The sequence below is a fragment of the Dasypus novemcinctus genome, chromosome 1 (genome assembly GCF_030445035.2).
Source record: "Dasypus novemcinctus isolate mDasNov1 chromosome 1, mDasNov1.1.hap2, whole genome shotgun sequence".
Lineage (NCBI taxonomy): Eukaryota > Metazoa > Chordata > Mammalia > Cingulata > Dasypodidae > Dasypus > Dasypus novemcinctus.
In genome coordinates, this window is record NC_080673.1 from 21706425 (window position 1) to 21733093 (window position 26669).

General features: G+C 35.6%; 1 protein-coding gene across 2 annotated transcripts in view; it reads left to right on the forward strand.

The window, feature by feature from the left end:
• LOC101434287 (probable ATP-dependent RNA helicase DDX60) overlaps nucleotides 1–26669 on the forward strand; it is a 115836-nt gene that overhangs the window by 83674 nt on the left and 5493 nt on the right. The window contains exons 27-36 of one of the 2 annotated variants that reach the window (XR_011648433.1): nucleotides 5422–5569; nucleotides 6965–7117; nucleotides 10620–10724; nucleotides 12634–12834; nucleotides 15094–15198; nucleotides 15508–15649; nucleotides 17251–17372; nucleotides 21654–21801; nucleotides 23079–23221; nucleotides 25830–26174. Coding sequence is in view for 1 of the 2 variants with exons in the window: in XM_004475388.4 (XP_004475445.2) it covers nucleotides 5422–5569; nucleotides 6965–7117; nucleotides 10620–10724; nucleotides 12634–12834; nucleotides 15094–15198; nucleotides 15508–15649; nucleotides 17251–17372; nucleotides 21654–21801; nucleotides 23079–23221; nucleotides 26023–26174 (1419 nt within the window). In the remaining variant the exon portion in view is untranslated. The remainder of the gene's footprint in view (nucleotides 1–5421; nucleotides 5570–6964; nucleotides 7118–10619; nucleotides 10725–12633; nucleotides 12835–15093; nucleotides 15199–15507; nucleotides 15650–17250; nucleotides 17373–21653; nucleotides 21802–23078; nucleotides 23222–25829; nucleotides 26175–26669) is intronic. The other variant, XM_004475388.4, reaches the window with a different exon arrangement.

A 26669-nucleotide genomic window follows, 5' to 3' on the forward strand; every position in this document is an offset into this window, starting at 1 on the left:
AATATCATTTAGAACAACTCAAAGTCCTAAAAATGCCCCCTCATTGCATCTCTTCTTCCCTCATCAACTATTGTGGTCACTATCTCCTCCTCAATGCTACAATTTCTTTCATTACTTGTCAGAATAATTTTATAGTAGAATATCAGTAAATCCACTCTAATCCATATTTTATTCCTCTGTTCTGTGGACCCTGGAATGGTGATGTCCACTCTACCTCTAGATCAGGAGGGGGCTTAGATTACACATGGATGATGGATGCAATTCTTTTGCTTGTAGTTGTTGGCACTCTTGATTCCCTGATGTGGTGTTTGACCATCTTCACCTCCCTCTTAGCTGACCTGGGTAAGTCCAATGAACCAGAGAGTAGGAGTCGCAACTCTGCTGAGGCTCAGGGCCCAGCTGGCACATGGGCAGTCCAGAGATTCAAGTCTTCTAAGTATGCACCATCCCTTGCACCAACCACAGGTTCAGTAAAAGTGACAAGAGGTGTGTGTAGGAAGGTCACAAATACGAAGGGATTAAACTCTGCAGTCATAAATCAGAGACTACATTATGGCTAAAAAAAATCATAACCCAAGCAGGTGGTGTCTGCAAGAGACCCACTTTAAATTCAAAGATACAGGTAACTTGAAAGCGAAAGGATGGAGAAAAATACACCATGCATGTAGTAACCCAAAGATAGCTGAGGTAGCTATACTAATATCAGATAAAATGGACATTAAGTTAAAAACAGTTAAGAGGAACAAAATTGGTCATTGTATACTGATAAATTAGTCAATTCAACAAGATGGCTTAATAATTACAAACATATAGACATGTAATAGCAGAGCCCACAAAGAGTGAAGCAAATGAAGACAGATTTGAAGGATTCCAAGAAGTATTGCTCCCAATCCTGCTCAGACTATTGCAAAAAAATGAAGAGGAATGAACATTCTCATCTTAATTCTCCAAGGACATCATCTTCATACCAAAGCCAGGTAAAGGTAGCACAAGAAAAGAAAATTATAGACCATTATCTTTTATGAATATGGATGCAAAATTCCTTAACAAAATACTAAAAACAAATAAAACAGCACATTAAAAAAAGGAATTATGCACCATGATCAATAATATTTATTGCTGGTATTCAAGGGTGGTTAAATATATGGAACTCAGTTAATATAATATACCACATTAACAGAATGAAGGACAAAACTGCATGATCATCTCAACTGATGCAGAAAAGGCATTTAAAAAATCTAGCATCCTTTTTGATAAAAACACTCAGATAACTAGCAATAGAATGAGACTTCATGAACATGATAAAGAGCATTTCTGAAAAACCCTTAGTTAACATCCTTCTTAGTGGTAAAAGGCTAAAACCTTCCTCCTAAGATCAGGAACAAGTCAAGGATACCCACTGTCACCACTGATAGTCACTATTGTACTGGGAGTTCTAGCCATAGCAATTAGGAAGAAAAAGCAAAAAAATCCTCCAAATTGAAAAGAAGTGATACCATATTTGCTGATGACGTGATCCTATATACAGAAAATCCATTACAATTTCTTAGAGCTAATAAATGATTTCAGCATATTGTTGGGAAACAAGATTAACAATCAGAATTCAGTAGTGAATCTATATGCTAGTAATGAGCAATCTGAAGAAAAAATCAAGAAAAAAATTACATTTACTATAGCAGTTAATAGAATCAAATCTAGGAATAAACTTATCCAATGGTGTAAAACACTTGTGTACAGAAAACTGCAAGACGTTGCTAAACCTAAAAGAATGGAAAGACATTTCATGTTCACGTATTGGAAGACTAAATATTGTTAAGATGCCATTCCTACTTAGTTATTTACAGACTCAATGCAATTCCAATAAAAATCCAACCACCATCTTTACGAAATGCAAAACCGAGTTATCAAGCTTATATGAAAGGGTGAGGGGCCTCAAGCTAGAGCCATGTTGAAAAAGAAGAATGAAGCTGGATGACTCTTACTTCTTAATCTTAAAACTTATTACGAAGTCACAGAATTCAAAAGAGCATGGTACTGGCACAAGGATAGACATATAGACCAATCAATTTGAATTGAGAGCTCAGAAGTCAAATCTCACATTTATGGCTAGTTGATTTCTGACGAGTGGGCAAAGATTACTCAATTGGGAAAGAATAACCACCGCAACAAATGGTGCTAGAAAATCTTGATCTCCATTTAAAAAACAATGAAAGAGGAGGCCTACTTCACAGTTATACAAAAATCAACTCAAAATGAATCAAACACCTTAATATGAGCCAGAAGTTTCAAACCCCCAGAAGAAAATGTCTGGAGGTAGCCTCAGGACCTTGTGTTAGGCAATGGTTTCTTAGACTTTACACTTTAAGCCCATGAAGCAAAAGAAAAAATATAGATAAATGAGACATCATCAAAATTAAAAACTTTTGCACCTGAAAGGACTTTATCATGAAAGTAGAATGACATCCTACACAATGGGAAAAATATTTGGAAACCACATTTTTGAAAAAGGTTTAATATCCAGAATATATAAAGAAATCCTTGAACTTAACAACAAAAAGACAGACAACCCAATTAAAAAATGGGCAAAATACTTGACTAGCTATTTTTCCAAATAAGATATACAAATGGCCAGAAAGCACGTGAAGAGATGTTTAACATCATCAGTCATCATAAAAATACAAATCAAAACCGCAATGAAATACTATTTAATATCCAATACATTGTTACTATTTTAGAAAAAAAAGAAAAGTGTAAGTATTTTAGAGAATGTAAAGAAATAGGAACATTAATTCATTGCTGGTGGCAATGTGAATTAGTATAGCTGCTGTGGAAAAATAGTTTGGCATTTCTTCAGAAAGGTAAGTATAGAATTTCCATATGAACTGATATTCCGCTTCTTGGTATATACCCCAAAGAACTGGAGGCAGGGATTTAAACAGATATCAACGTTCATAGTGGCCAAAGGGAGCCACTCAAACGTCCATTAACTGAGGAATGTGTGAACTCAATGTGGCACACACACACACACACTAGAACATTCAGTTGTAAAAAGGAATGAAGTTATGATACCTTACAACAAGGCTGAAACTTGAAGACATCATTTTGAGTGAAATAAGCCAGACACAAAGACAAATATTTTATTATCTCACTGATACCGCATAGTTGGAATAAGCAAATTCATAAAGTCAGAATCTAGAATATAGATTACTAGGAGATAGGGTGGGTAGAGGGAAAAGGGAGTTAAGGCTTAAAATGTCCTCGATTCCTATTTGGAACAAGGGAAATGTTTTGGTAATGGGTGGTGGTGATGGTAGCACAGCATTGTGGATTTAATGAACAGCACTGAAATATAAATATGAATGTGGTTTAAAGGGGAAATTTTTGGTTCTGTATTTGGTAACTAGACTAAAATTTTTTTTAAAAATCCAAGAAACTCCACTACAGAAAGAGTGAACCTGAAGTTAAATCATGGACTTTAGTTAATATTACAGTTATAAAAACGTGTTTTGTCAATTGTAACAAATGTACCACACCATTGCAAGGTATTATTAATAGAGTGGTATAAGGGAATTTTGTATTTTATGCATGGTTGTTCTGTAAACCCACAACTTCTCTAACTAAAAAAATAAAAATGATATAAAAAAGAATAGCTAAGGAGTTTAGACTTCATCAGCTAAGTAATGAAGAAGAAAGACTATTGAGCATGGAATAATTTGATCAGTTTGAATGTTAGCAACGTCATATGTTTGTTAGGTGGGTAAGTGGTACACCTCAAGACTGGAATTCAAGGAGATCTCAGGAACTGTTCAGGGTGAGGTATGACTAAAGATGGAGAAGACAATAGGGAAGGAAAGAATATTTTGGACATAGAGTTGTCAGAATTAGACTTTGGAGATAAGGAAGTGGAGTCACAAAAGCAAAGTCTTACCTATCATAAATTTTATATTTCAATCCATTCTTGAACTCATTTGATGTCCCTTAAGTGACTATGATGGCAAACCTTGTGAGAATTGAGTCATAGTTCACATGTGTCCAGGATTTGATTATTTTGAGCAATGTACTGAACATTTTTTTAGATTAATAATAATCCATGCATACTTATAGTTTGTAGTCTTCCTGCCTCTCCCAAATCCATAAGGGAGACTGATTCCCTCCCCCCCCCAAAAAAGGCATATAAGTTAAATGAATCTATGCCAATCAGGAACATACCTAATTACTTTCACTTTTCTTTACCCCGTTTGTTTCATGAGCTGCGAACATTCAGGCCAGGTCTTTCCATAGGCATGGTGGTTCTCCCCTGAGTTAAAGGTAATGTTAGTTGGAAGTGAGACTAATGAGTGGAAATACAGGGCCATGCATCTCCTCGTATTTGTATATGTCTTATCACAGGTAAGCGAAAAACTGAAAAGTCAAAGATAGGATTTCGGCTTCTTGCTTCCATGACTTTCTCTCTCTCTCTCTTCATTCTGTTTATACAAGACTCCAGTAATAGGATTAAGTCCCATCCTAAATAAGATATATCACATCTTAACTGCAGTAGCCTCATTAAAAGATCCTACTTACAATAGGTTCACACCCACAGGAATGGGTTAGATTTAAGAACATGTTTTTCTGGGTATATACAGCTTCAAACCACCATAGGTGCCTTAAGTCAGACTTAAGAGATGGGGATATTTGTGCAAGTAATTTGTTGAAGATGTGCGCTCATGAGGTACCTGAAAGAAATCAAGGGAAGCAGGATAGGGAGTTGAAGAAAATAAGCAAGGTTTGGGTTCTCCCAGAGTCTGGCCTGAACCTAATCTTACAGGGTGCTCTAAGAATACCACAGAATCTTAAGTTAAGGTGGCTCGGTTTTCTTACTTACAGCAGACTGTCATTGGCTATGGGCTACTTTCCCTTAATCACAGGAAGTTGTAACCTCCCAGGCATCTCCAGAGGGCAGCTGTCCGTAGAGTGCAATGCTCCAGGGAATGGTGCAGCCAAAAGCCTTTAGCAATCAATCTCAGAGCAGTTATAGTATCTACTACAAGGCAGGAAGGAGAATGGCCTGGAGTTGGCAATGCAGAGCAAGGAGGACACCTACCTCATCTCCAGACCTACTATCACAAAGGCTGAGGAAGAGGAGATGATCATTGTGTTAGCATGTGGCAGGAGATGTGAGGACCTCTGGAGAGAACTAGATTGGGCTACAGCAAGCAAGAAAGGGGACATTCAGAGGAAAGATGAGGATGTGGGGGTTATTACTGAAGAAAGAGGCTAATGAGGATGTGCAAGAGAAGAAGACTGAGTCAGGACAGGTGCAGATGCATATAGAAGTGAATGGAGAATGTCTGGGTGATGAGGCTGATCTGGGAAGTTTTGGACTTCCTGTCATAGCTGACTTTGGATACTCACTACTTAAAATTGTATTTTTATGAACAGTGATGAAAAAAGTTCAAAAAAGCCCAGAAAAAAGGATCAAAGCCTAATAAATGAAGCTGAATATAATAGTCTACTGAACAATCTAGAGAAATATCTGGAAATTCCTCAAGATTGCACGTATGCGAATCAAAAAGCAGTGGACGCTCAGGTCAGCCTTAAAATGGAATGGTTATCCAGCAAATTATTTCCTTTGTCAGCCATAGCTTATTTGTTATCAGCAGTGTTTAATGTAATAACTAAATGCAATCTCCAGAAGAGAGATCTACTGTATATAAACTTCTGGCTGCATATAACCCTTGAGGACTCTGCAATGCGTATCTAAAAAGGATGCGGTTAAGTTTTATAGACCATTTCTTGTTTAACTGGATACTTTTTAGAGTGTCTGGTCTTTCATTATTCCTCTCTTTTATGTAGTTTTACACCCTGAATTCTAGATTTGAGTATTGCCCATCTTTGGGTAATGTGGTCTGAAACACTTAAAAATTATATTCACAGAATTCCTCAAAATCTGAGGCCTTCTATTTTATAGCCAAACATTGTATGTTATAGCCAAACATTCCATGAAAGAGGCAGTGAAATATCTAAAAGTCATATGTTATTTGTACTTAAAAATGTTGTTATGCAAGTAATTTATGTTCATGACAGCCAAATTTGGAAGTAAAAATTAGCAACAGTAAAAGCAATGTCACTATTTAGAGATAATCTCTGACCTTTCAGACCAACCTGTTGTGCCTGTGCCTACCCTCATGCACATACCTATTCTCTCTCTATTCAATATGCTTGTCTCTGTCTTTCTCTCTCCCTCATCATTTATCTGTCATTTATCTAATGTACATTCTTTCATTCCACATTTTTTTACCAGAAATCATATTGTATACATTATTTTCTAATTTGTTTTCCTGTTATTAATATTTTCTTTTTTAATAACCAAATGTTTATAGCATCCTTTTAATAGCTTCTTGATATTCCACTGTCTGAATTACTATATTTGATAGCCAGTCTTTGTTTTGCAATACTTAATATTTTTTCCCCTTTATCCCCTCTCATAAGCAGTGCTTATCTTTGTGTAGATAGCACTTCCACAACTGGATTGCCTCCACAGGGCATGGATATTTTCAAGTCTTTTTGAGAAAGATTCACAGTGGGAATTATGCATATAGAGAAGGAAACTTCTTGGAGAAGTCTGGTACTCCCTGGGAAGAATTCCTAATGTTCCAGTAGAGAACTGATCTCTCAGTTGGCAGCATGTTGCACACTCACCCCTGACCTGGGAGTTACAGCTCTTGCTTTAGCAGCATTTTTCACCTATGCAGATAACGCTATGCTCTGAGACAGTCTATTAAAAGAATTGTGGAAATATTTCCTTTAGTTTCTGTTGCTGCTACAAAATATTCTTTTTACTCATGTAGAGTCATTTTCAAAGAGTTACCTCATTTAACCAAATTATTGCATAGTATTCATGATATTTTCACTTAAACCTTTGATTCTGATTTAAATTAATTGAGGGATTATTGAAATTCCTAAATTTCTGGCTTCTTTTCAGACTTTGCAGGAGGTGTTCAATCGAGTAAAATTCACAAGAAAAGGTGACGACCTGAAGGCTTTGGCAAAAAGGGGTATTGGATATCATCACAGCTCTTTGAGCTTCAAAGAAAAACAGTTAGTTGAGATTCTCTTTAGGAAAGGATTTATTAGGGTAGGTAAATCTTTGCCTTCTTAAGATTGAATTGTCTACATGAACCTAATGTCAATGATAAATGAAAAATACAACCACTTTTTTTTTTTTCCATTTAACTTACATGTCTTTTTTTTGCCCCCATGATATGGCTGCTTTTTCCTATCTTATATTATAAGGAGAGGGGACATGAACTATATCATTCAGTTTAGCCATAACTTTTTATGAGGAAAAAAGATTCCTTAAATAAATACTCTCCCAACAGTTTTGATAATGCAATGGTGATTTAGGCATAACAACTTGCTTTTTTGTTTCTTCGCCTAAGGAATTTCATCAATTGCTCATATAATTTTGGCTACAGACTTCTTTTCATGGACTTGAAGGTTATGACAGAGTTCTGATCAGATGTTTTGCTAGTGCAGTAACAATCGAGAATAAGAATATACCTCTTCCTCAGCGGCTGCTGTGTATCTAGGCAGGTGTTTAGCTGTGTCACTCCTAAATGCTTTCTTGCCTATCATTAAGGGTGGGCGAGGGGAAGAGTTCCTGAAATAGCTTGCACACCAAACCATTGTTATCTTTTGTTTAGTATATCCCAGGAGGATGCAATGGGGATAGTTTAGATAAATTCACAAATATAGTTTAAATAATTTCACAGTAAATTTGGATCTTGAGTTATGTTTAAAAATAGACCCTGACTTTTTCAAATTAATCGTATTAAATTTTATATAAATAGACATCTTTGTGTGTGTGTGTGTGTCAGGGAGAGACAGAAAGAAGAGGAAGGAGAGCCATTCTGCTATTCTAGGTAGCGCCTTTTAATCTTACTGAAGGAAATATTGAGGACTATCTGACATAATTAAAAAATCATTCTGTCTGGAAAATATATATCATAGCAATTCAGCTTAGCTGTCCTCTTAACTAATCAGGTACTTATTTGTTATTCTCAAGGTCAATAACTAGAGACAAATTTTTACACAGGCACCTCTCACTTTACTGCCATATTGCCATATTGAACCTCATGGTACTGCATTTTTCACAAATTAAAGTTGTGTGGCAATCTTGCATCAAGCAATTCTAAGTAGTGCTGTTTTTCCAACACAGTGTGTTCACTTCATGTCTCTGAATCACATTTTGGAGCTCTTGGAGTATTTCAAACTTTTTCTTTATTATTATATCTATTTTGGTGACAAGTGATCAGTGATCTTTGGTTTTACTACTGTACTTATTTTGGAGTACCAAGAACGTACCCATATCAGATGGCGAACTTCACTGATAAATGTTGTGTTTTAACTGCTCCACCCACCATCCGTTCATATCTCTCTCCCTACTCATAGGCCTTCCTATTCCCGGAGACACAACAATAATGAAATTAGGCCAATTAATAACTCTACAGTGGCCTCTGAGTTTTCAAGTGAAAGGAAGAGACTCGAGTCTCTCACTTTAAGTCAAAAGCTAGAAATGATTAAGCTTAGTCAAGATAGTCTGACAGCTAGGTTTCTTGTGCCAAACAGTTAGCCAAGTTGCAACTGTAAAGGAAAAGTTCTTCATGGAAATTAAAAGCACTATTCCGGTGAACACAAGAAGAAGAAAACACAATAGCCTTATTACTGATATGAAGAAAGTTTGAGTGGTCTGTGCAGAAGATCAAAACAGCCACAACATTTCCTTAAGCCAAAGCCTACTCCAGAGCAACGTCTAAGTCTCTTCAATTCTGGGAAGGCTGAGGGAGGTGAGAAAGCTGCAGAAGAATAGTTTGAAGCCAGCAGAAGTTCATTCATGAGGTTTAAGCAAAGAAGCCGCCATCTCCATGATATAAAAGTGCAAGTGAAGCAGCAAGTGCTAATGTAGAAACTGCAGCAAGTTATCCTAAGATCTAATTAATATAATTGATGCAAGTGGCTACACTGAACAACAGATTTTCAATGTAGGCGAAACAGCCTTATATTAGAAGAAGATGCCATCCAGGAGTTTACTAGCTAGAAAGGAGAAGTCAGTGCCTGGCTTCAGAGCTGCAAAGGTCAGGCTGACTCCCTTATTAGGGTCTAATGAGGCTGTTGACTTGAAGCCAACTTTATTGTTTTCAAATTTCAAGAATTTGTACAGCCACCCCAACCTTCAGCAATGACCACCCACCCTGATCATTGGGCAGCCATCAACATCTGGGCAAGGCCCTCTAGCAGCAAAAAGATTACAGCTTGCAGAATGTTCAGATAATGGTTAGCATTTTTTTAAGCAGTAAAGTATTTTTAAATTAAGGTGTGTACATTGTTTTTAAAACATAATGCTGTGGTATACTTAATAGACTACAGTGTAGTGTAAATATAACTTTCATAGCCACCCAAAACCAAAAATTTTGTGTGACTCATGATAGTTACTTAATTGTGGTGGTCTAGAATTGAGCTCACATCTATGATTATGATAATGAATTGATTAATCATATCATAATCATATGTATATGATTGTATATGGAATTGAGGGAAGGAGATATTCCTATTTTGAATAGCAGATCCAGGGTGTAGAAGAGTAGCTATTAAATAGTAATTGCTCAGGTACTATTAGTTTAATGACTGAATACTAGATCATTCCAGAAAAGGTACTATGAAAATACATTTTTTAAAAAGGTATTTATTCTAATTACTTTCTAAATTTAATGCTTTTGCTTTTCCCATTTTTATTCTTAAAGAAGCTTAGTAAAACAGTTAATAAATGTGTGTTACAATTTGGTAGATCTATAAATCTCAGAGAAAAATTAATCCGTATATTTAACATTAAAATTTGGCTATATATGACTATTAATATAAAAAGAAAGGGAGGGAAATTAGAAATATCTAGGAATATATGATAAAATGAGCCAAGGTGGGATTATCTAGATGAGTTTTTAGTTTCCTCTATTCCTTTTCCTACCAGTTAGGACAATTCAGGGGGAAAAAATGCAATCTTTATTTTACTCTTTTTACTTAGATCTATTATTTCCATAGATATACCCTTCACAAAGAAATTATAGTAGAAGAAACAGACAATGCCTGGAAGTGTGCTTGGAAAAGTATTTTTGCCGTTTCATAAGGAAATTTCCTTCCTAATAATCTATTTAAAAATAGTTACCCTCTATCCTGTGCCAGGTACTCTTCTTGGTACACAACTGGATAATGCTTGGAGTCTGGTGTAGGATGAGTAAGTAAGCAAATCCAAGTACTCTAGGTGGTCATTAATAATGTAAAGTGGTAAGAATGATAATGAAGGATGTTATGGTCCAGAATTTTCTCCTTGACTTTTGAGAAGAGACCTGAAGAAGCCAAAAAATGAATATTTGAGGCAAACATATTTTATGCAGAACAGCTACTGAGCTGGCCATGTGCTTGGTGTGTTTGTGAAATAATGAGAACACCAGTGTGACTAGTATCTCCAGCTTCCCCACTGTGGTTTAATTGAAGTTTAAGAGATTTGCAGTTACTGTCTGGCAGAATGCTTGCATTCTATTGAAATGCTGTTTTATGAAGTACTTGTTTTATTCTCTTTCTAGGTGGTGACAGCTACAGGGACACTTGCTTTAGGAGTCAATATGCCCTGTAAATCTGTGGTTTTTGCTCAAAATTCAATCTATCTGGATGCTTTAAATTACAGACAGGTATTGTACTATGCATAAACTACCTCATTGTATTACTGAAGTATGAGCAAAAAATAATAAAAGAATGTCAACTTTTAGTTTGCAAAGATGCTGCAATTCATGGTCTTTCATATCTCGGCATTTGTCTGTGCCTGGCTGGCATTTTCCTCTGTGGTATAAAGGAAAGCCCTAGGGTTTGGGATCATCCAACTGCTAAATAGATGTGTGACCTTGGGTGAGATATCTCAGCTGCCTGCTTTTCCTTTCCTATCTCTGCATCAGGGTGATTGCTATCCATGGCTTTTTTTTTGCTATTTTATTATATTTATTTATTTTTTATTTGTTTCTCTTCCCCCACCCCAGTTGTCTGTTCTCTGTGTCTATTTGCTGCGTGTTCTTCTTTTGTCCGCTTCTGTTGTTGTCAGCGGCATGGGAATCTGTGTCTCTTTCTGTTGTGTCATCCTGCTGCATCAGCTCTTTGTGTGTGCAGCACCATTCCTGGGCAGGCTGTACTTTCTTTCACACTGGGCAGCTCTCCTAATGGGGCGCACTCCTTGCTCATGGGGTTCCCCTATGCGGGGTTCATCCCAGTGTGGCAGGGCACTCCTTGCATGCATCAGCACTGCACATGGGCCAGCTGCACACGGGTCAAGGAGGCCCGGGGTTTGAACTGCAGACCTCCCATGTGGTAGACTGATGCCCTATCCACTGGGCCAAGTCCATGGCTTTTGGAAAGATTAAAATGAAGTTCTGTGTGGGAAAGAGATACATCGAAAGTGCACAAAAAACATTTGCTCATTCATTTTCTGTGCACAGAGTTATCGTCGATGCTGTTCTTTGCTCCCCATGTACAATCTAATATTAAGCTCATTCATTTGCCCTCCTGTACTGGTATTTGATTTCTGCCTCACAGTTTCTGTTTCCACCATCCTTTACCATACATATTTGGTCCTGTATTATTAACTTCCTTGATTTTCAATTCTCCTTATTCTAATCCATCATCAGACAGCTCGTGGCATAGTTTTCCTTCATATTTTTCCCTGCTCAGGAACGTTTCATGACTATTTCTGCTGGCAGCATCAAGTTTAGACGTATTTGCCAGTATTCCAAGTTTTTAACAAAGCACCCTTCCCCTTCCTCTCTAAACACTTACCTTCTTATTTCTCATTTTAGACCTTTTGCTGACCTCATTTAATACCCTTATTATTTCTCACCACCTTACCAGATGCTGTCTTCTAAGTTTCTGCTCCTTCTCCTGTGCTTTGCATGAAGTGTCCTCCCATCTCCTCTTTGGCAATTTTGTATTTCGGGCTCTAGGCACAGACTACCATGACATTTGGGGTGAAGGACCTGGGAATCAAAATATCCAGGGTTTGAATCCTGGGTCTTCCACTTCCTGGATAGTTGGCTTTTATGTTTCTTGTTCCCCAGCTTCCTCATTATACAATGGGACAATGAGTATATATACCTCATATGGTTGTTGTGAAACCTGAGCAAAACATTTCCTTGATTTCCTCACTCATTTCCCTTATTTTATGATTTGTAACTAACACACTTCTGAGTGTGTGGTGAGGATGATAGACAGGGGGAGGGGAGAGAATGGTGTAATAGGGTTCAGCCATAAGCTCCTTGAAATCAGCGTCTAGTTTTTATTGTTTGTTTTTTCTATATTGCATTATGCAAATGTCTAGTAGAATTGTTGGCATGAAATAAGTGCCTCATAATGATTATAAATGTCTCATTTTCAGCTCCGTGTCAGCCACAGTGAATTTCCTAAATGCTATATAACTGGATATTAGCTTCAACTAATTAATGCTATAGCATATGTGGAATCTTCTCCTTCAAATACAAAATCAAAGGCTCAAATCTTCTACAATGATAGGGAAAGCATTTAGGAAAGTCTTATATTGAAATACTCTTGTGCTTCCAGATGTCTGGACGTGCTGGAAGGCGAGGTCAAGACCTTCTGGGAGATGTCTATTTCTTCAATGTTCCACGGCCTAAAATAGAAAAACTCATCATCTCCAATGTTCCTGAACTGAGAGGACAGTTCCCTCTAAGCATTACCCTGATCCTGCGACTCATGCTTCTGAATTCCAAAGGAGATGACCCAGAGGACGCGACGGCGAAGGTGCTGTGCTTGACTTGCTTAAGGTTCAGTCCTCATCAGTCGGGTCTGCTGTCCTGTTATAAATCAGTTTCATCTGTCTTTTAAGGTTTTATAATTTCATGGACAGTATGGGATTGTGGTGTGGGTGGCGACAGTAGTTTTGTTGGTCAGTCCAAGAATGTGGCTGGATGGGCCCTGGGAATAGTCCAGGATTATGCCTTTTATGTGTCATAGACATTGGTGATCTCTTGTTGTTCTACCAGGGTCCACTACCTGCTCCACCAACACTTCAGGCACATTCCAGCCTGAGGCCCATTGCTGTTGCTCTTCTGCCTATAAAATCTTCCCCCAGATATGTGCATGGCCTATCCTGACCAACCCTTCTAAATTATAATTGTGTCCCCTGTCTTTTGCACTGATACTATTCCTTATTTGTCTTGAGTATTTATTAGTTTTTACATAGTACCAGATTTACCCATAACTCTCTCTATATCATCTATCTATCTATCATCTCTATCTAGCTATCTATCCCTATCATCTATATTATTTTTATTTTCTGTTTCATAGGAAAATAAAGTCACTTCAAGGGCAACGATGTTTATTTATCTTATTTCTTTATATTTAATTAATATTTGTTGAATGACTCAACAAGTTTAAGAAGATGATCAATTTTCTTATGAAGAATTGATCTATAAGCCTCATGTGGGTTTTCCTATTTTCTCATGGTTTGTTATGGTACATTTATCCAAATCTGGTGGTTTGCCAGGTAACAGTGATATTAATTTTCTTCTGTCTTCACCTTCTGTCCAGTTAGAAGCTGTTCAAATAACTTTTCAAATCTGAAGCTGGATGTAAAGCTTTTGGCCAAAACCTCAGTATTTAGCATATTTTTACCTCATATAGCTGTATTTGACTGAAAACTCATTTTCTTCCATATGTGTTGCTAGTAGATATGGCATTAATCACTACAAATTAAAATAAACATTCTTATCAAGAGTCTTAATATCTCAGTAAGACTTTAATTATGGGGTCTACACTTCTGGGATTACAGTTAACCATTGCAAGTTCTCTCCCCACCCTTGCTCTTTCTGTCCCTCCCTTCCTTCCTTCCACCAACTCCATTGACCTTACAGTGATTGGAGATTCTTCTAAGTCCTATAAACTATGAAGCCTAAAGGCAGCCAGGTTAAGTTTTGGAAGATGTTGAGAAGTTTTCCTGTTATTGTGGTTTCATGAATGTTTTATTGGGTGTTTAACGATACCTGAGTTTCATTTTATGCTGGAAATCAAGTGTGTTAGGCACGGTTCTCTAGGGAAACAGAATCAACAAGAAATATCTGTTAATAGTACACAATTTTATAAGAGTCTCTCATGCAGCCATGGGGATACACAAGTCCAGGTTCTGCAGGCAGCTGCAAACAGGGACTCCAATGAAAGTCCAGTGAAGGTTCTTGAGTTCTGGGAGACATTGACTGTCCAAAGACTGAGCTGGGAAATTCTCACTCAGTGCTGGAATCACTTCTCCTTTTAAGGCATGCAACTGATTGGATAAAGCTTCATTCATTGGCAGTCTCCTTGATTGATGTAATTATAATCAGCTATCTCTGATTTACCATTGCAGTAAAGTCAATGGTGACTAACGTCCTTAAATGCCCTTGTATTACAGTTAGCCCAGTGCTTGCGTGACCAAACAACTGGGCACAATTATCTGGCCGAGTTGACACAATAGTCTAACCATCACACCAAGCAATGTTATTTATTATGTGCTTTTAATCAAATTAGTTTCATTAATTTTGGAGTCATAGTTCAGGACATAGAACAATATATCTTATTTTCTTCCAGAACTGTCTAACAGCTATAAGCACTTAAAACTGATGGACTTTAATTTTTAAAAATTTTTTATTACCTTTTTTTTTTTTTAAAGATACATAAATAACACAAAATGTTACAATAAAAATATATGATTGACTTTCATACTTTCTTCTTCTAGGCCATTCTTGGTCACTGCTCTTCCAGAGAGTTGTCTGATTGTTGGCAATATGCTTCATTTAGGACAGTTCTGTGCTCTGTACTCTGTTCTGTTCAAAGAAGGGTGTGCCATGAAAGAACGTGGTGGAACAAATAATACGGAATCTAATGGAATCTTATATATTGCTGGCATTTTATTTATCTGTGGTATAATATGTAAAGATAACATTTATCTTCTGGTATTTTTGTATTGAATTACAAATGCATTTGACAACGCTTAGCATTGAATGAGTGGAAGTCCTCTTTTTAAAGGTGCTGTCCGTGCTGAAGCATTCCTTGCTGTCCTTCAAGCAACCCAGAGTCCTGGAGATCTTAAAACTTTACTTCATGTTTTCTTTGCAATTCCTGGTGAAAGAGGTATGATTGTGCAGTTTGTGTGTGTGTGTGTGAAATAGAATTTTTGCTAGTAATTCTTATCATGGTGAATTAATTGTAGTTTTAAAAGGTTGCATCCAATGGTAGATTACTAATTGATATATTAATGAAATATTACCATTATTTGTAATTAATATAATCTTCAAAGTGGGGCAGTAATGGTCATCGAATGGTTGTCAATCCCTCTTATATTGTCAATAAATATTATTTTAAATTGTACTTAATAAATCAATTATTAATTAATGAACATGATGACTAAGTCAAACTGATATTTTATTTTTGTCTTTTTAGGGCTATTTAGATCAAGAAGGTAACCCAACAGGGTTTGCTGGACTTGTATCTCATTTGCATTATCATGAACCTTCTAATCTTGTTTTTGTCAGTTTTCTTGTGAGAGGTCTTTTCCATAAGCTATGTCAGCCAACCAGCAAAGGTAAGCTTGAGGTTTCACATATATAGTCCAAGAATACCAACAGATCTGTGGAAAACTAACACAGTAGGAATTTCCTTTTCCTCAATGAAATTACAAATAAATATTTAGAAAATCTACAAATCTCAAAATTAGGCTCTTAAAATAATGTTACATTCCTACTAATATAGAATATATATAGGAGTCATGTTTTGTGAAACCTCTTTTAAAATGTAAATTCTCCAGAGTTATTAGCTTTAGTGATTCCCTGTCTCCAGGGTTAAGAACATATTAAATAATATCGGGTTTTTAAATAATATTTTCTTCTGTTTAAATACAACATAGGCTCTTCATAGTACAAAATTAAAATACAGAAATGTAGGGAAGTATTGCATTTGAAGTAAAATTATCTGTAATTCCACTCTCTATAATCACTGTTAACATTTGTGAATATTTTCTTTATCATACTTTCTTTGAATGTAATTGTATAATATATTTAAATAGCTGATAGCATATTAACTGTATAATTTAGAACATTTTATTTCCCTTGAATATATTTTAATTTTTCCCCTTTAATGTACATTTTTTATAAATAGCAATTGCAATGTCTACTTAATATGCCATTTAACACACTTATAAAAGTTTTCTAATTTTTATATTTAAACAGTAAATCGCTTACAAAATTTTCCATCTTTTAATATTTTTGCTTAAAATTGTTATAGTTCTTAATGCCTGAAGAATTCAGTGCCTTTCATGACATTACTTTATTTTATCTTCTATCATTAACTGATAGAACACTCTACTTTGCACACATATCTAGTCAATATGTTCTGAACCGGCAGAGTTCTGTAAAACAAAGTTACTCGGGAAATTGTCTGCCAGAAAGCACTGAAGAAGAAGTAATCTCGGGCAATAGGAAGTGCAAGTGTGTGTGTGTATATGTGTATGTATATAAGCTAGGATATAGGAAATTTGGTAACAACTTTATGAGGTATCTAATATTGCTATCATTATTTTGTAAATGTGGAAACAGGCACAGAAAAGTTATATAAGTTAACTAAATTATTTTAATAGGTATAAAATCAAGATTCAAAGTCTGAAAAGATTCAGCCTTATTCTAGAACTCATGTTATTAATGTAGCAACTTTTAAACTAGTAGGGTACAGTGGTTATGAAGGTTATGAAGAGCAGCGAGTAAGTCAAGTGGCAGTGAGGTAAGGTTGGGAGGCTCTTTGGATGAGTTATTTCACATAAATTTTGGAAAACTTTAAATGGTAGACTAACAAGACTGGTTTTTGTTTACAAGGCATTGCGGTGCCATCAGAGAGATTTGAGTAATGGAGAGACAAGATGAAATATTTTAGGAAAACGAATCAGATAAAGGGTTTAAAGCAGTAAGCAATTTTGAGTTTGGATGACTGGATCTGACATAGGTGGGGACAAGGTTGAAAAAGAAGGCACAGATTTGAAACAGCCGGCAGATATAGCCATTCCTTAGTTTGCTATATATTTGTCAAATTTTTAGTTTCTGTGAAATGGAATACAATGTAGCATTTAATTTAAACATGAAAAAATAAGATCGACACACTTATTTCCTATATAATAAGACATTTTGGTTTGGATAGGTTCAAGACATTTTTCTGAAGATGTTATGGAAAAGCTAGTGTTAGTATTAGCCAACCTGTTTGGAAGACGATATCTTCCAGCAAAGTTCCAAGATGCTGACCTCAAGTTTTATCAATCAAAGGTAAAATTTATTATTCTGATCAAATCTAAGATAATTAAATATGCTACCAGAAATAACATTTCAGAAGTAGAATTTTATTAATATTAATAGTTTGCTATGTAGAATAACAATTTGTATTTTCTAATAAGTCTTACATTTAATAGTAATTCATGTTTCCCTCTATAAATCTATCAAAAGATTAAATGTCTTGAGGCTACATAGGTCAAAAGTCTTACATTTTTTTTCTTATCATTGTATTAAATTACAGCATTCAGTGGCTAAAGAAAAGATAGGCAATTATACATTTCAATGAAACAGTACTCATGCCTGAAGCTCCAGTTTCCTTGGGATCATTTTACTTTGAGGTAGGGCTATGACAGGAAATAAATTGTGAGTTTATTGAGTTTATACTATTCACCGAGATTAGTTGTTGAAGGAAGTATGCTTTGCCTCACAGAGATTAAAGTGATAAAACTCATTTCCAGCCTTATTTGCAACATTTTCTTTGTTTGTGATCCCTTATCTTTAAATCAACATGAACACAAGTAATAATAATGTGTACTCCATTAGAATCTGAAAAAAATACGATATTCTAGTTTATACCAGATAACTTTTGTGAAATTTGCCAAGGGACAAAAAGAGAAAAGTTAACCTATATTGTCCAACCTACAAGGTCAAACTGAAAACCTATGCCCTCATGGCGTATTCTCTAGCTCGATGAACCCAGTTTAGTCATTGACCTACTACCTTCACATTTTTTCACCACATGTACATAGTTCTTGGACTAATATTTAAATTTTTGTTTAAAGGAATTTACATTTAACTTAGAAAAGTCAATATCACTATTTTTTTAAAAGGTCATCAGAGAAATAAATACAATAAAAGAGGTTTTCTGCATGTAGGCTGTGCTCATCTTTATTTTTAATATGATTGTCAGTTTCCCCACTTCTGATTAGGATATATTGGGTGTTAGGATATATTGGGTGACCATCACTCCTACTGTAACAGAGAGCTATGGAAGAATGAGACTAGATGAGCTAAACTTCCAGAGTGGCAAGAACTTTTCCGAGGTGTGATAGGGTTCCACAACCATGTTCTGCTCATCGACTGAAATTGGGGCTTGGTCTAGGCAGGTATCCTGTCCTCTGAGATTAAAAAACAACAACAATATAACTTCTAGTGGACACTTGGAACTGCAGTGATAGACTTCAAGCATGTAGCCAGTTTTATCGTAGGGGTTTAACAGACTAATGGGTCCATATGAAATATTTAGGAACTACACCAAAAGTGTTGGGAAAATAATGTTTCCTGCCATCTTGCAGTGCTTGTGAAACAAAACCCACTCACTAGAGGGAAGTTTCTAGCTTGATGTGTAGGCCTGTATTTCTATCAAGACATTTTTTTGAAGTCATTCATGGTTGGAGGATGAAAAGGTAAGTTTTTTACTCTCTGGAGGCACAAGTAAATATCTTGCAGTCTTTTAGGGTTGAGAAGACTGAGACCAACCAGTCTCATAATCAAAATCCCAAGAGGACCATACCTAGTAACAGAGACAAACCAGATATAAACTGAATCTTAGTAAAACGGCAAAGAAATTGCCAAGTCATTGCAATCTCAACTTGGGCTGAAATGATCATATCTTCATTTTCTCTGCCAAACGGAAAAGTGAGGGAATGCATTGGTGAAAGACAACATCTTCTGAAGGCTCTTTTATTAAAAATTTCAGGTGTAAAAGTTAAAAAAAATATATGAGAAAAGAGAGTAAGAAAGCAGATAGGACCAATAAGAAGGAGGAAATTAAGGCAATAGTAGAAGATCCATGGATAATCCAACTATTAGAGTTAAGATACAAGGTAAATAAGAATGATTAATATATTCAAGAAAATGGAGGAAGTGATAGACAAAATAGATGAAAAGATGTAGCAGCATTCCCTTAGATAATTACAATGCATGAAGATAATTAAATGAGTATTTTAGAATTGAAAAACACAATATCTGAAATTTGGACTACACATTTTGGAAATCAGGATCCATGAGTTTGTTGGTTAGAAAATATCCAAACTATAGCACAGAGAGGGGGAAAAAATAAAGTCAAATAGGGTAGCAGTTTGATATTGTTTATGAAGTCCAAAAATAGATATTGGATTATGTTTGTAAATTGGTCTGTTCCTCTGGGTGCGATTAAATTATGATTAGGGCTTTGGCTGGGCCATGTCAGCAGGACATTGGGTCTCCACCCCTTTGGTGGGCAGGGACTCAGAAAAAATGACACGGCAGAAGAGTTAGTTGGGGTTCTGAGCAGGAGTTCCGGAGAGTGAACACGCAGAAAAACAAGAGGGAAAGAGACAGCTCCACAGACACGGCAGAGGCCCTGGGAAATGAGACGAGCTGTTTGCCTGATAGTTCACAGCTGGCCTTTTGGAGGGAGCAGAGCAGCCCGACCCAGAGAAAAATGGGCCCCGGGAGAAAGTACTTATTCCCGCCTCCAGCTGATATTGGAAGAAACTGGGACCACGGAGCCTTAAGAGGAAGAGAAAGGCTGGGCGTCAGCAGCCATCTTGCTACAACATGTTGCAACAGACTTTGGAGAGGGAAGTAATTTAAAACTTTATGGCCTGGTAACATTAAGCTTCTACCCCAAATAAATACCCTTTATAAAAGCCAACAGATTTCTGGTATTTTGCACCAGCACCCCTTTGGCTGACTAATACAGATAGCATAAGAAACGTGGATAACATTCACAAGATTTAATATGCAAATAATGGGAGTCCCATAAAAATAGGTGGGAGAGAGAGAGCAGCAGAAGAGTATTCAAAAAAGTAATAGCTGAGAAATTTCCAAAACTGATGAAAGACAGCCTTCCATAGTTTCAATAGCTTAGTCAACTTTGAGAGGTATGAATATGAAAAAAAAAAAAAACACAGCAAACTAAAACTACTGAATAATAAAGAGAAAAAGAAAACCATAAATTTTAAAAAAAGGTAAAATGATGGAAAAAAGATATGCCAGATTAACACTCTGAAAGTAGCAGAAACACTGCTAGGAAGTTATTCATTTTAAAATACACATAAGTTGAAATAGAAATGGAAATTTTAAAATATTTTTAATTAAATAGTAGTGAATACATACCAATACTTGTAGAATGTAATTCAGATAAAGCTTAGAGGGAAATTTGTAGCCTTAGATATGTATATTAGAAAAGAAGAGAGACTGAAAACTTGTTTCCTGAAGAAGCTAGGGGAAGAAACCCTAACAAAATAAAACAAACTCTAATTTAAAGAAAAAAAAATTTATGAAGATGAGTACAGAAATAAAAGGAATGGAAACAGATTTAAAAAGGGAAATCAACAAAGCCAAAGCTGGTTCCTTGTAAAGATCTTAAAAATTGATTAACACTTAACAAGACTCACAAAGAATAAGGGGAGAAAAAGCACAGATTACCAGTGTCATGGAAGTGGGATTTTATTACAGATTCTGCAGACATCCAAAAGAGGAAAAGTATGTATTATGAACAATTTTCTGGAAACAAGTGACTAGTTGGATGATGTGGGAAAATTCCTAGCAAAATGCAACTTTCCAAAACTGATCTTGGAACCCTAAACCTCAGTGCCTAGTATCAAATTTAATCTAATATTTACAACTTTCCCCACGAAGCAAACTCTAGGCTCAGATGGCTTCTCTGGTGAATTCTTTGAAAAACATACAGGATAACATCCATTTTTCACAGAGATTTCCTGAGAATAGAAAAAGAGGAACCACTTCCCAATTAGGATCACAACTTAATGCCAAAATCTGACAAGAAGCAAAAAAGAAAACAACAGATACATTTATTTCATGAATATAGATCCAGAAATTCTAAATAAAATATAAACAAAATGAGATTTTAAAAACTCCCAAGATTTTAAAAACTCCAAAACGAGATTTTAAAAACACCAAGTTGGGTTTATTCCAGACATGCAAGTGTGCTTTAACTAGTTGCTTGCCCTCCAGTTTTGTCACTTGATTCTTTGAAATAGTCATAAGCCTAATGTCATTTGAGGGCATTCTACTTAAGAAGTTGTTTGGTTAGGTAGTACCAAAGCAAATTTTTAATAGTATAGCTATCTATTTGCTTTTATAAGTACAAACAGAAAGTTAAAATGATTTTTACCTCCATTTCACAAATGAAGGAACCAGGTAGTTTATTATTGAATACATAGAAAATTATAAAACGGTATTGCTTTGTTCTTTATCCATCCCCTCCAAAAGTTTCAATTTTCAGTGAAGGTATATCAATGTCTCTAAAAAATATTTTGTATGTAGGTGTTCCTTGATGATCTCCCTGATGATTTTGATGAGGCTCTATATGAATATAACACAAAAGTGACAGAGGACTTTGCCTCGTTCCTTCTAATTGTTTCCAAATTGGCTGATATGAAACAGGAATATCAACTCCCTTTGTCAAAAATCGGTAAGTCTATTTTAGTTCCACTGTGGAACAATTAAAAGAATACATAATCTTATCTGAAAATATTTTATCCCAAAAAGAAGAGTGGAGCCCTGGAAAGATGAACTCACCTTAGAATAAGGGGATTCCTTCTGTTTTCCAAAAAAAAAAAAACACAAAAACTTTGTGCTTATTAGAAATTAATAGGACAATGGAGAATGAAACTAAAGCATCATTTATAAGCCATCATGATTGAGGGTTGCTTTTTGACTCAAGCTTGGAAAATAGAATCAGAACATCTATGAGATGAAGAGAAACTAAGGACTATTCTGTCAGCATTTTCCTTAAGTTACAAATATTAGTGGTCATGAGCATAGACTCTAGGATGACTTGCCAAGTCAAAACTCTGACTCTACTACTTAGCAGTGAGCTCTTGAGCAAGTAACTGGATATCTTCATGCCTCCTTTTTCTCAACAGATACATGGGGATGGAAATGAATGACATTACCTAATTTTGATGAGCTGTCTGAATAGTCAATATATATCAATATTTTAAAACAGTGACTGGCATATAGTAAACACTTTTTCTGTTTGCTCTGTTTTTATTTAAGCTATTAGATGGAAGCTTTAAGGATAAAATAAAACAGAAAAAGGAGACTATGGTTAAGGGAAAAGATTGAACTCTGAGTAGTAATTACCTGGTTTCACTATACTTTAACATCCTGACCTGGAGTAACGGTCAAGAGAGTGACGTTTGTAGCTCTTTGGACCCCTGAAAGTTAAGAAGCGGGCTGAACAAAGCAGCCTTTATGGTGGAGCACTGCCAGCCTCACAGAGGAGTCAAGGTGGGAGTGCGTGGTTATTCTCCCTCCACTGCAAGTTAGAGCCAGACTTGAATGCAGGTTGCTTGGAAAATCCTTTGTAGAAGAATTCTGAGACCAAGTCTGGGTTCAGTGCAAAACAAAAACAACACCAAGTCAGTAAGAGTGATTCTCTGCTAAAAAAGCACACATCTTAAATTGAGTCGTTTCCAGTCAATCAGAGTAAGTCAAATATAACACACATTTTGATAATAGTGATAACATTAATTTATAAATGTACTAAAGTTTTTGAAATGTATATTGAAATGTTTTCTGTGTCATGCTGGGCTAATCACTTTATATATGATATATCTTATTCAGTTGTCTTTATTCTGTTTACCCTGGAAAGCTGAATGCCTCCCTTGTAACATGGCAAGTGCGTAAGTTTCGATAATTTAGATGATTTTTACAAACTGAACTATTCCAATCCATTATGGTTAGAATTCACAGGTAAAGAATGTGAAGACTCACAACTTGCATCCCATATGATGAACTGCAAGGAGGGGAGAGTAGCTGTTTCACCCTTTGTTTGTCTCTCTGGGAACTCGGATGCTGATTTGCTAGAACCAGAGACTATTGACCAAGTAAGTGAAGAATGGGGTTTATGAATAAAAAGTGCTTAAAAAGAGAATGCATTTACATTGCTAGACAGCTTAGAAAGGACTTCAAATTCCCCAAATTGGAAATTTCATATGTATCAACACACATATTAAGGAAAATGATGCTCTCGAAGCCAATAATGATTTCTCTCTCTCAGAGCTGGCCTGCGGAACTCTCTGCTCCATTAAAGAGAATTCCCACGCACTACCACTTTGCTTCCATTTTTGAAGACCCTAGGGAGTTTGACATAGGTGTACTATAGAATAGAACATAGAAGGACCTTAAAGCTTTCTCGTTATTGCTCTTTGTCAATGATACAAATCCCACTTATATTCTGCATCAGTGCTGCCCAAAATGATGTGCACAGAGCTAGAAACATTTGGAAGATCCTGGATAATTCATTTATGTGTTGGAAAAAAATGTGTGGAAATCTAATTTATATTTTAGTGTAAAAACTGAGAAAATGTTTTACGACATTTGATGTTATAGATTGACACTGGTGTCCATTCTATCCAAAAATCAGATGACATGTGTGACAGTCATGGATCACCTAATAAATTTGAAAACTTATGTACACCATTGTGCATTTTAATTGGACATGTTTTTAATCCTAAATTCAAAAATTTCTAATGATAATTTTCTGCTCTAGAAAAATGCCTGTATTTTAAAATAAAACCATTGCAGCATACTTTTGAATATATAAAATATAAAATAATTATCAAAGTGCTTTAATTTCTATAATCATCAAAGCTTAAAAAGCATGAATAAAATTTTTATAATGGTTTAAAATTTTGCATAGCTCATTTTCTCTTGAACTTTTATTTTCTTTCCATATTCCCACACAAACTTCTAGTACTAATATTTTTACCTTGAAAGTGACCTTATATTTTTCTTCTAAAAGTATGCAATTTAAATTCAATATTTTCTGTTGATCATAGCAACTTAAATATAATACAAATATTGATAAGAATATGTTATAACAATGCCACTCTATTTTTTATCTCCTTCTGAGTTAAATGCCCTAAATCCCTAGTGACAGAACATCAGAATTCATTTTTAATTATATCTCAATTAACAACTCGACTCGATTCCCCGTCACCTTAGTTGAATTCAAATAATCATAAAGTACCTAACTTACAAAATGTATTATGTATATGTGTATATACACATAAACACAGATATGTGTGTAATTATTTTTTTACGTTGTCTTTAGAGTCACTCACTTTCCTCAATAAGAAAACAATATTGTCCTCTTTTTATTTTTTGTTGTCATGTACATTTTCATACCCCAGAGAAATGTAGCATAGGGAGTTGGAAAAGGGCTACTTGTTTTGTAATGTGAGAGGAAGGTATTCATGAAAGAAAAATTGAGGAAGGGTAACTGTAAAACCGCTCAACTTAGGTTAACTTCCCAGGTAGATCAGTTTTAGAAAAGTATACACATGGAAGTTGAAGATCTGGAAAGGACTTTAACAATCATCCTTGCCTGCAATGCCCTTGGGAAATCTCTATAAACTCCCAGAGATACATGAACCCAGATATAAACCACACTAAGTTCATTGAAGAGGAAGTAAGAGTTCTACAATAGAGAGGTGTTGATAGTACACATTTGTCTGTTTTCTTTCTGTTATGGAGATACATTACAATTTTTGCATATCTAGTAAATTTATTCCAAGTACCATTAAGGTTTAACAACTCTTAAAATGGACATTTGGCTTAAAATTGTTACTGAAAAGAAAATGTAGAGTGAAACTAATACTAACTGAAATATAAAGGGAAAGCAAACAATCATAAAATGGCAGATAAAAAAGAGCTTTAAGAAGGAGTTTTTGAAAACTAATCAACTTTGAGATGTCAGCCTCCAAATTCAGAATTAGTGAAATTATTTAAACTATGCATTTCTATTTCCTGCTATTAATATAGTAATAATGTTTGCCCCTCTGTGTAAATATATATTTGTCTTGACATATTAGCTAATTATCCTATGAAGCCAAAACAATTGTTAAATCAGTTTATTTAAAAATTAAGCATTCAGAATCTTATTCATAATAGCAGTAGTAACAGGTATAAACAAAGTTTTTGTATGTTAATAACATAAAATAAAACTTCTTTAAATCTTATATCTTTTGTTTATGTAATCCTTTTTTAATATTCTTTTTTAGAGTGTCTATAATTATTAGTATAATGATTAACTTTTACTTTATGGTGGAAAAGTAAATAGGCTGTTTTTTAGATTCACTGTGGTGCATTAACAGGCTAGCTCTCCAGGACTTTTATTTCAGTCTGAGTTGATGTCTTATATTTGATTGCCTTTGAAGAAAGTGAAAGTTTGGCATACAAATTATAAAGGACTGAGATCTAGGTTAAAAAAGCAATAATTTTATTAAGTTTTTTGGCTCTGTATTTTATTTCTATCATTACAAATGATCAATTACTTGTGGAAGGAGGTTGTCACTAACCATGATGAAAACATGGCACATTCACTGTTAAATATCAATAGTTCCCTTCCTAGGCAGTGCACTATTAATTCAATTTTATGAAATGTATGTTTCATTAACTTTTGTTTTCTTTCCATATGTATGTTTTCTGCAGGGTGTGTAAAAGATACTCTCTTCCTTTGCCACGACCTCTCACAGTCCTTCTCTGTCCTGTGTTCCTATCCTATCCTTTGAAGAGTTTGCTTTAAACATGTTGATTAAAGGACATAGTTACAAAACACAGCATAAGAGATCATCAGATGTCTTTACATACACATGGCAAATTAAGAAGAAATGCATTTCTTTAGGTCTTTCTGCACACAGTCGGTATCCAGGTCAAGCAGGCACCTCTGTTGTACTCACAGCATTTTGATAACCAAGGAAGAAGAATGCCGCTGAATGCTTATGCACTTGATTTCTATAAGCATGGCTCTCTGACAGGATTAGTCCAGGACAACAGGTAATATTTTATCTATCTCCAGCTCTATTTATAATCTGTAGCTATTATATGAATTTAATGAATTTTAGGATGAACTCTTTTTACAATTTCAAGTATAGGCTAATCAAGCTAAACATACTAAATCTTCTTACAGACTAACAACAAAAGTGAATAACCAATTCCATGTTATTTTTGTTTGGGGCTTACAATAAAAATCTTGGCACTTGGGCTGGCTCACTGGACACAAAGATACTCTAAAGATATATATATAGGGAAACGGACTTTGGCCCAGTGGTTAGGGCGTCCGTCTACCATATGGGAGGTCCGCGGTTCAAACCCCGGGCCTCCTTGACCCGTGTGGAGCTGGCCATGCGCAGTGCTGATGCGCGCAAGGAGTGCCGTGCCACGCAGGGGTGTCCCCCGCGTGGGGGAGCCCCACGCGCAAGGAGTGCGCCCGTGAGGAGAGCCGCCCAGCGTGAAAAGAAAGAGCAGCCTGCCCAGGAATGGCGCCGCCCA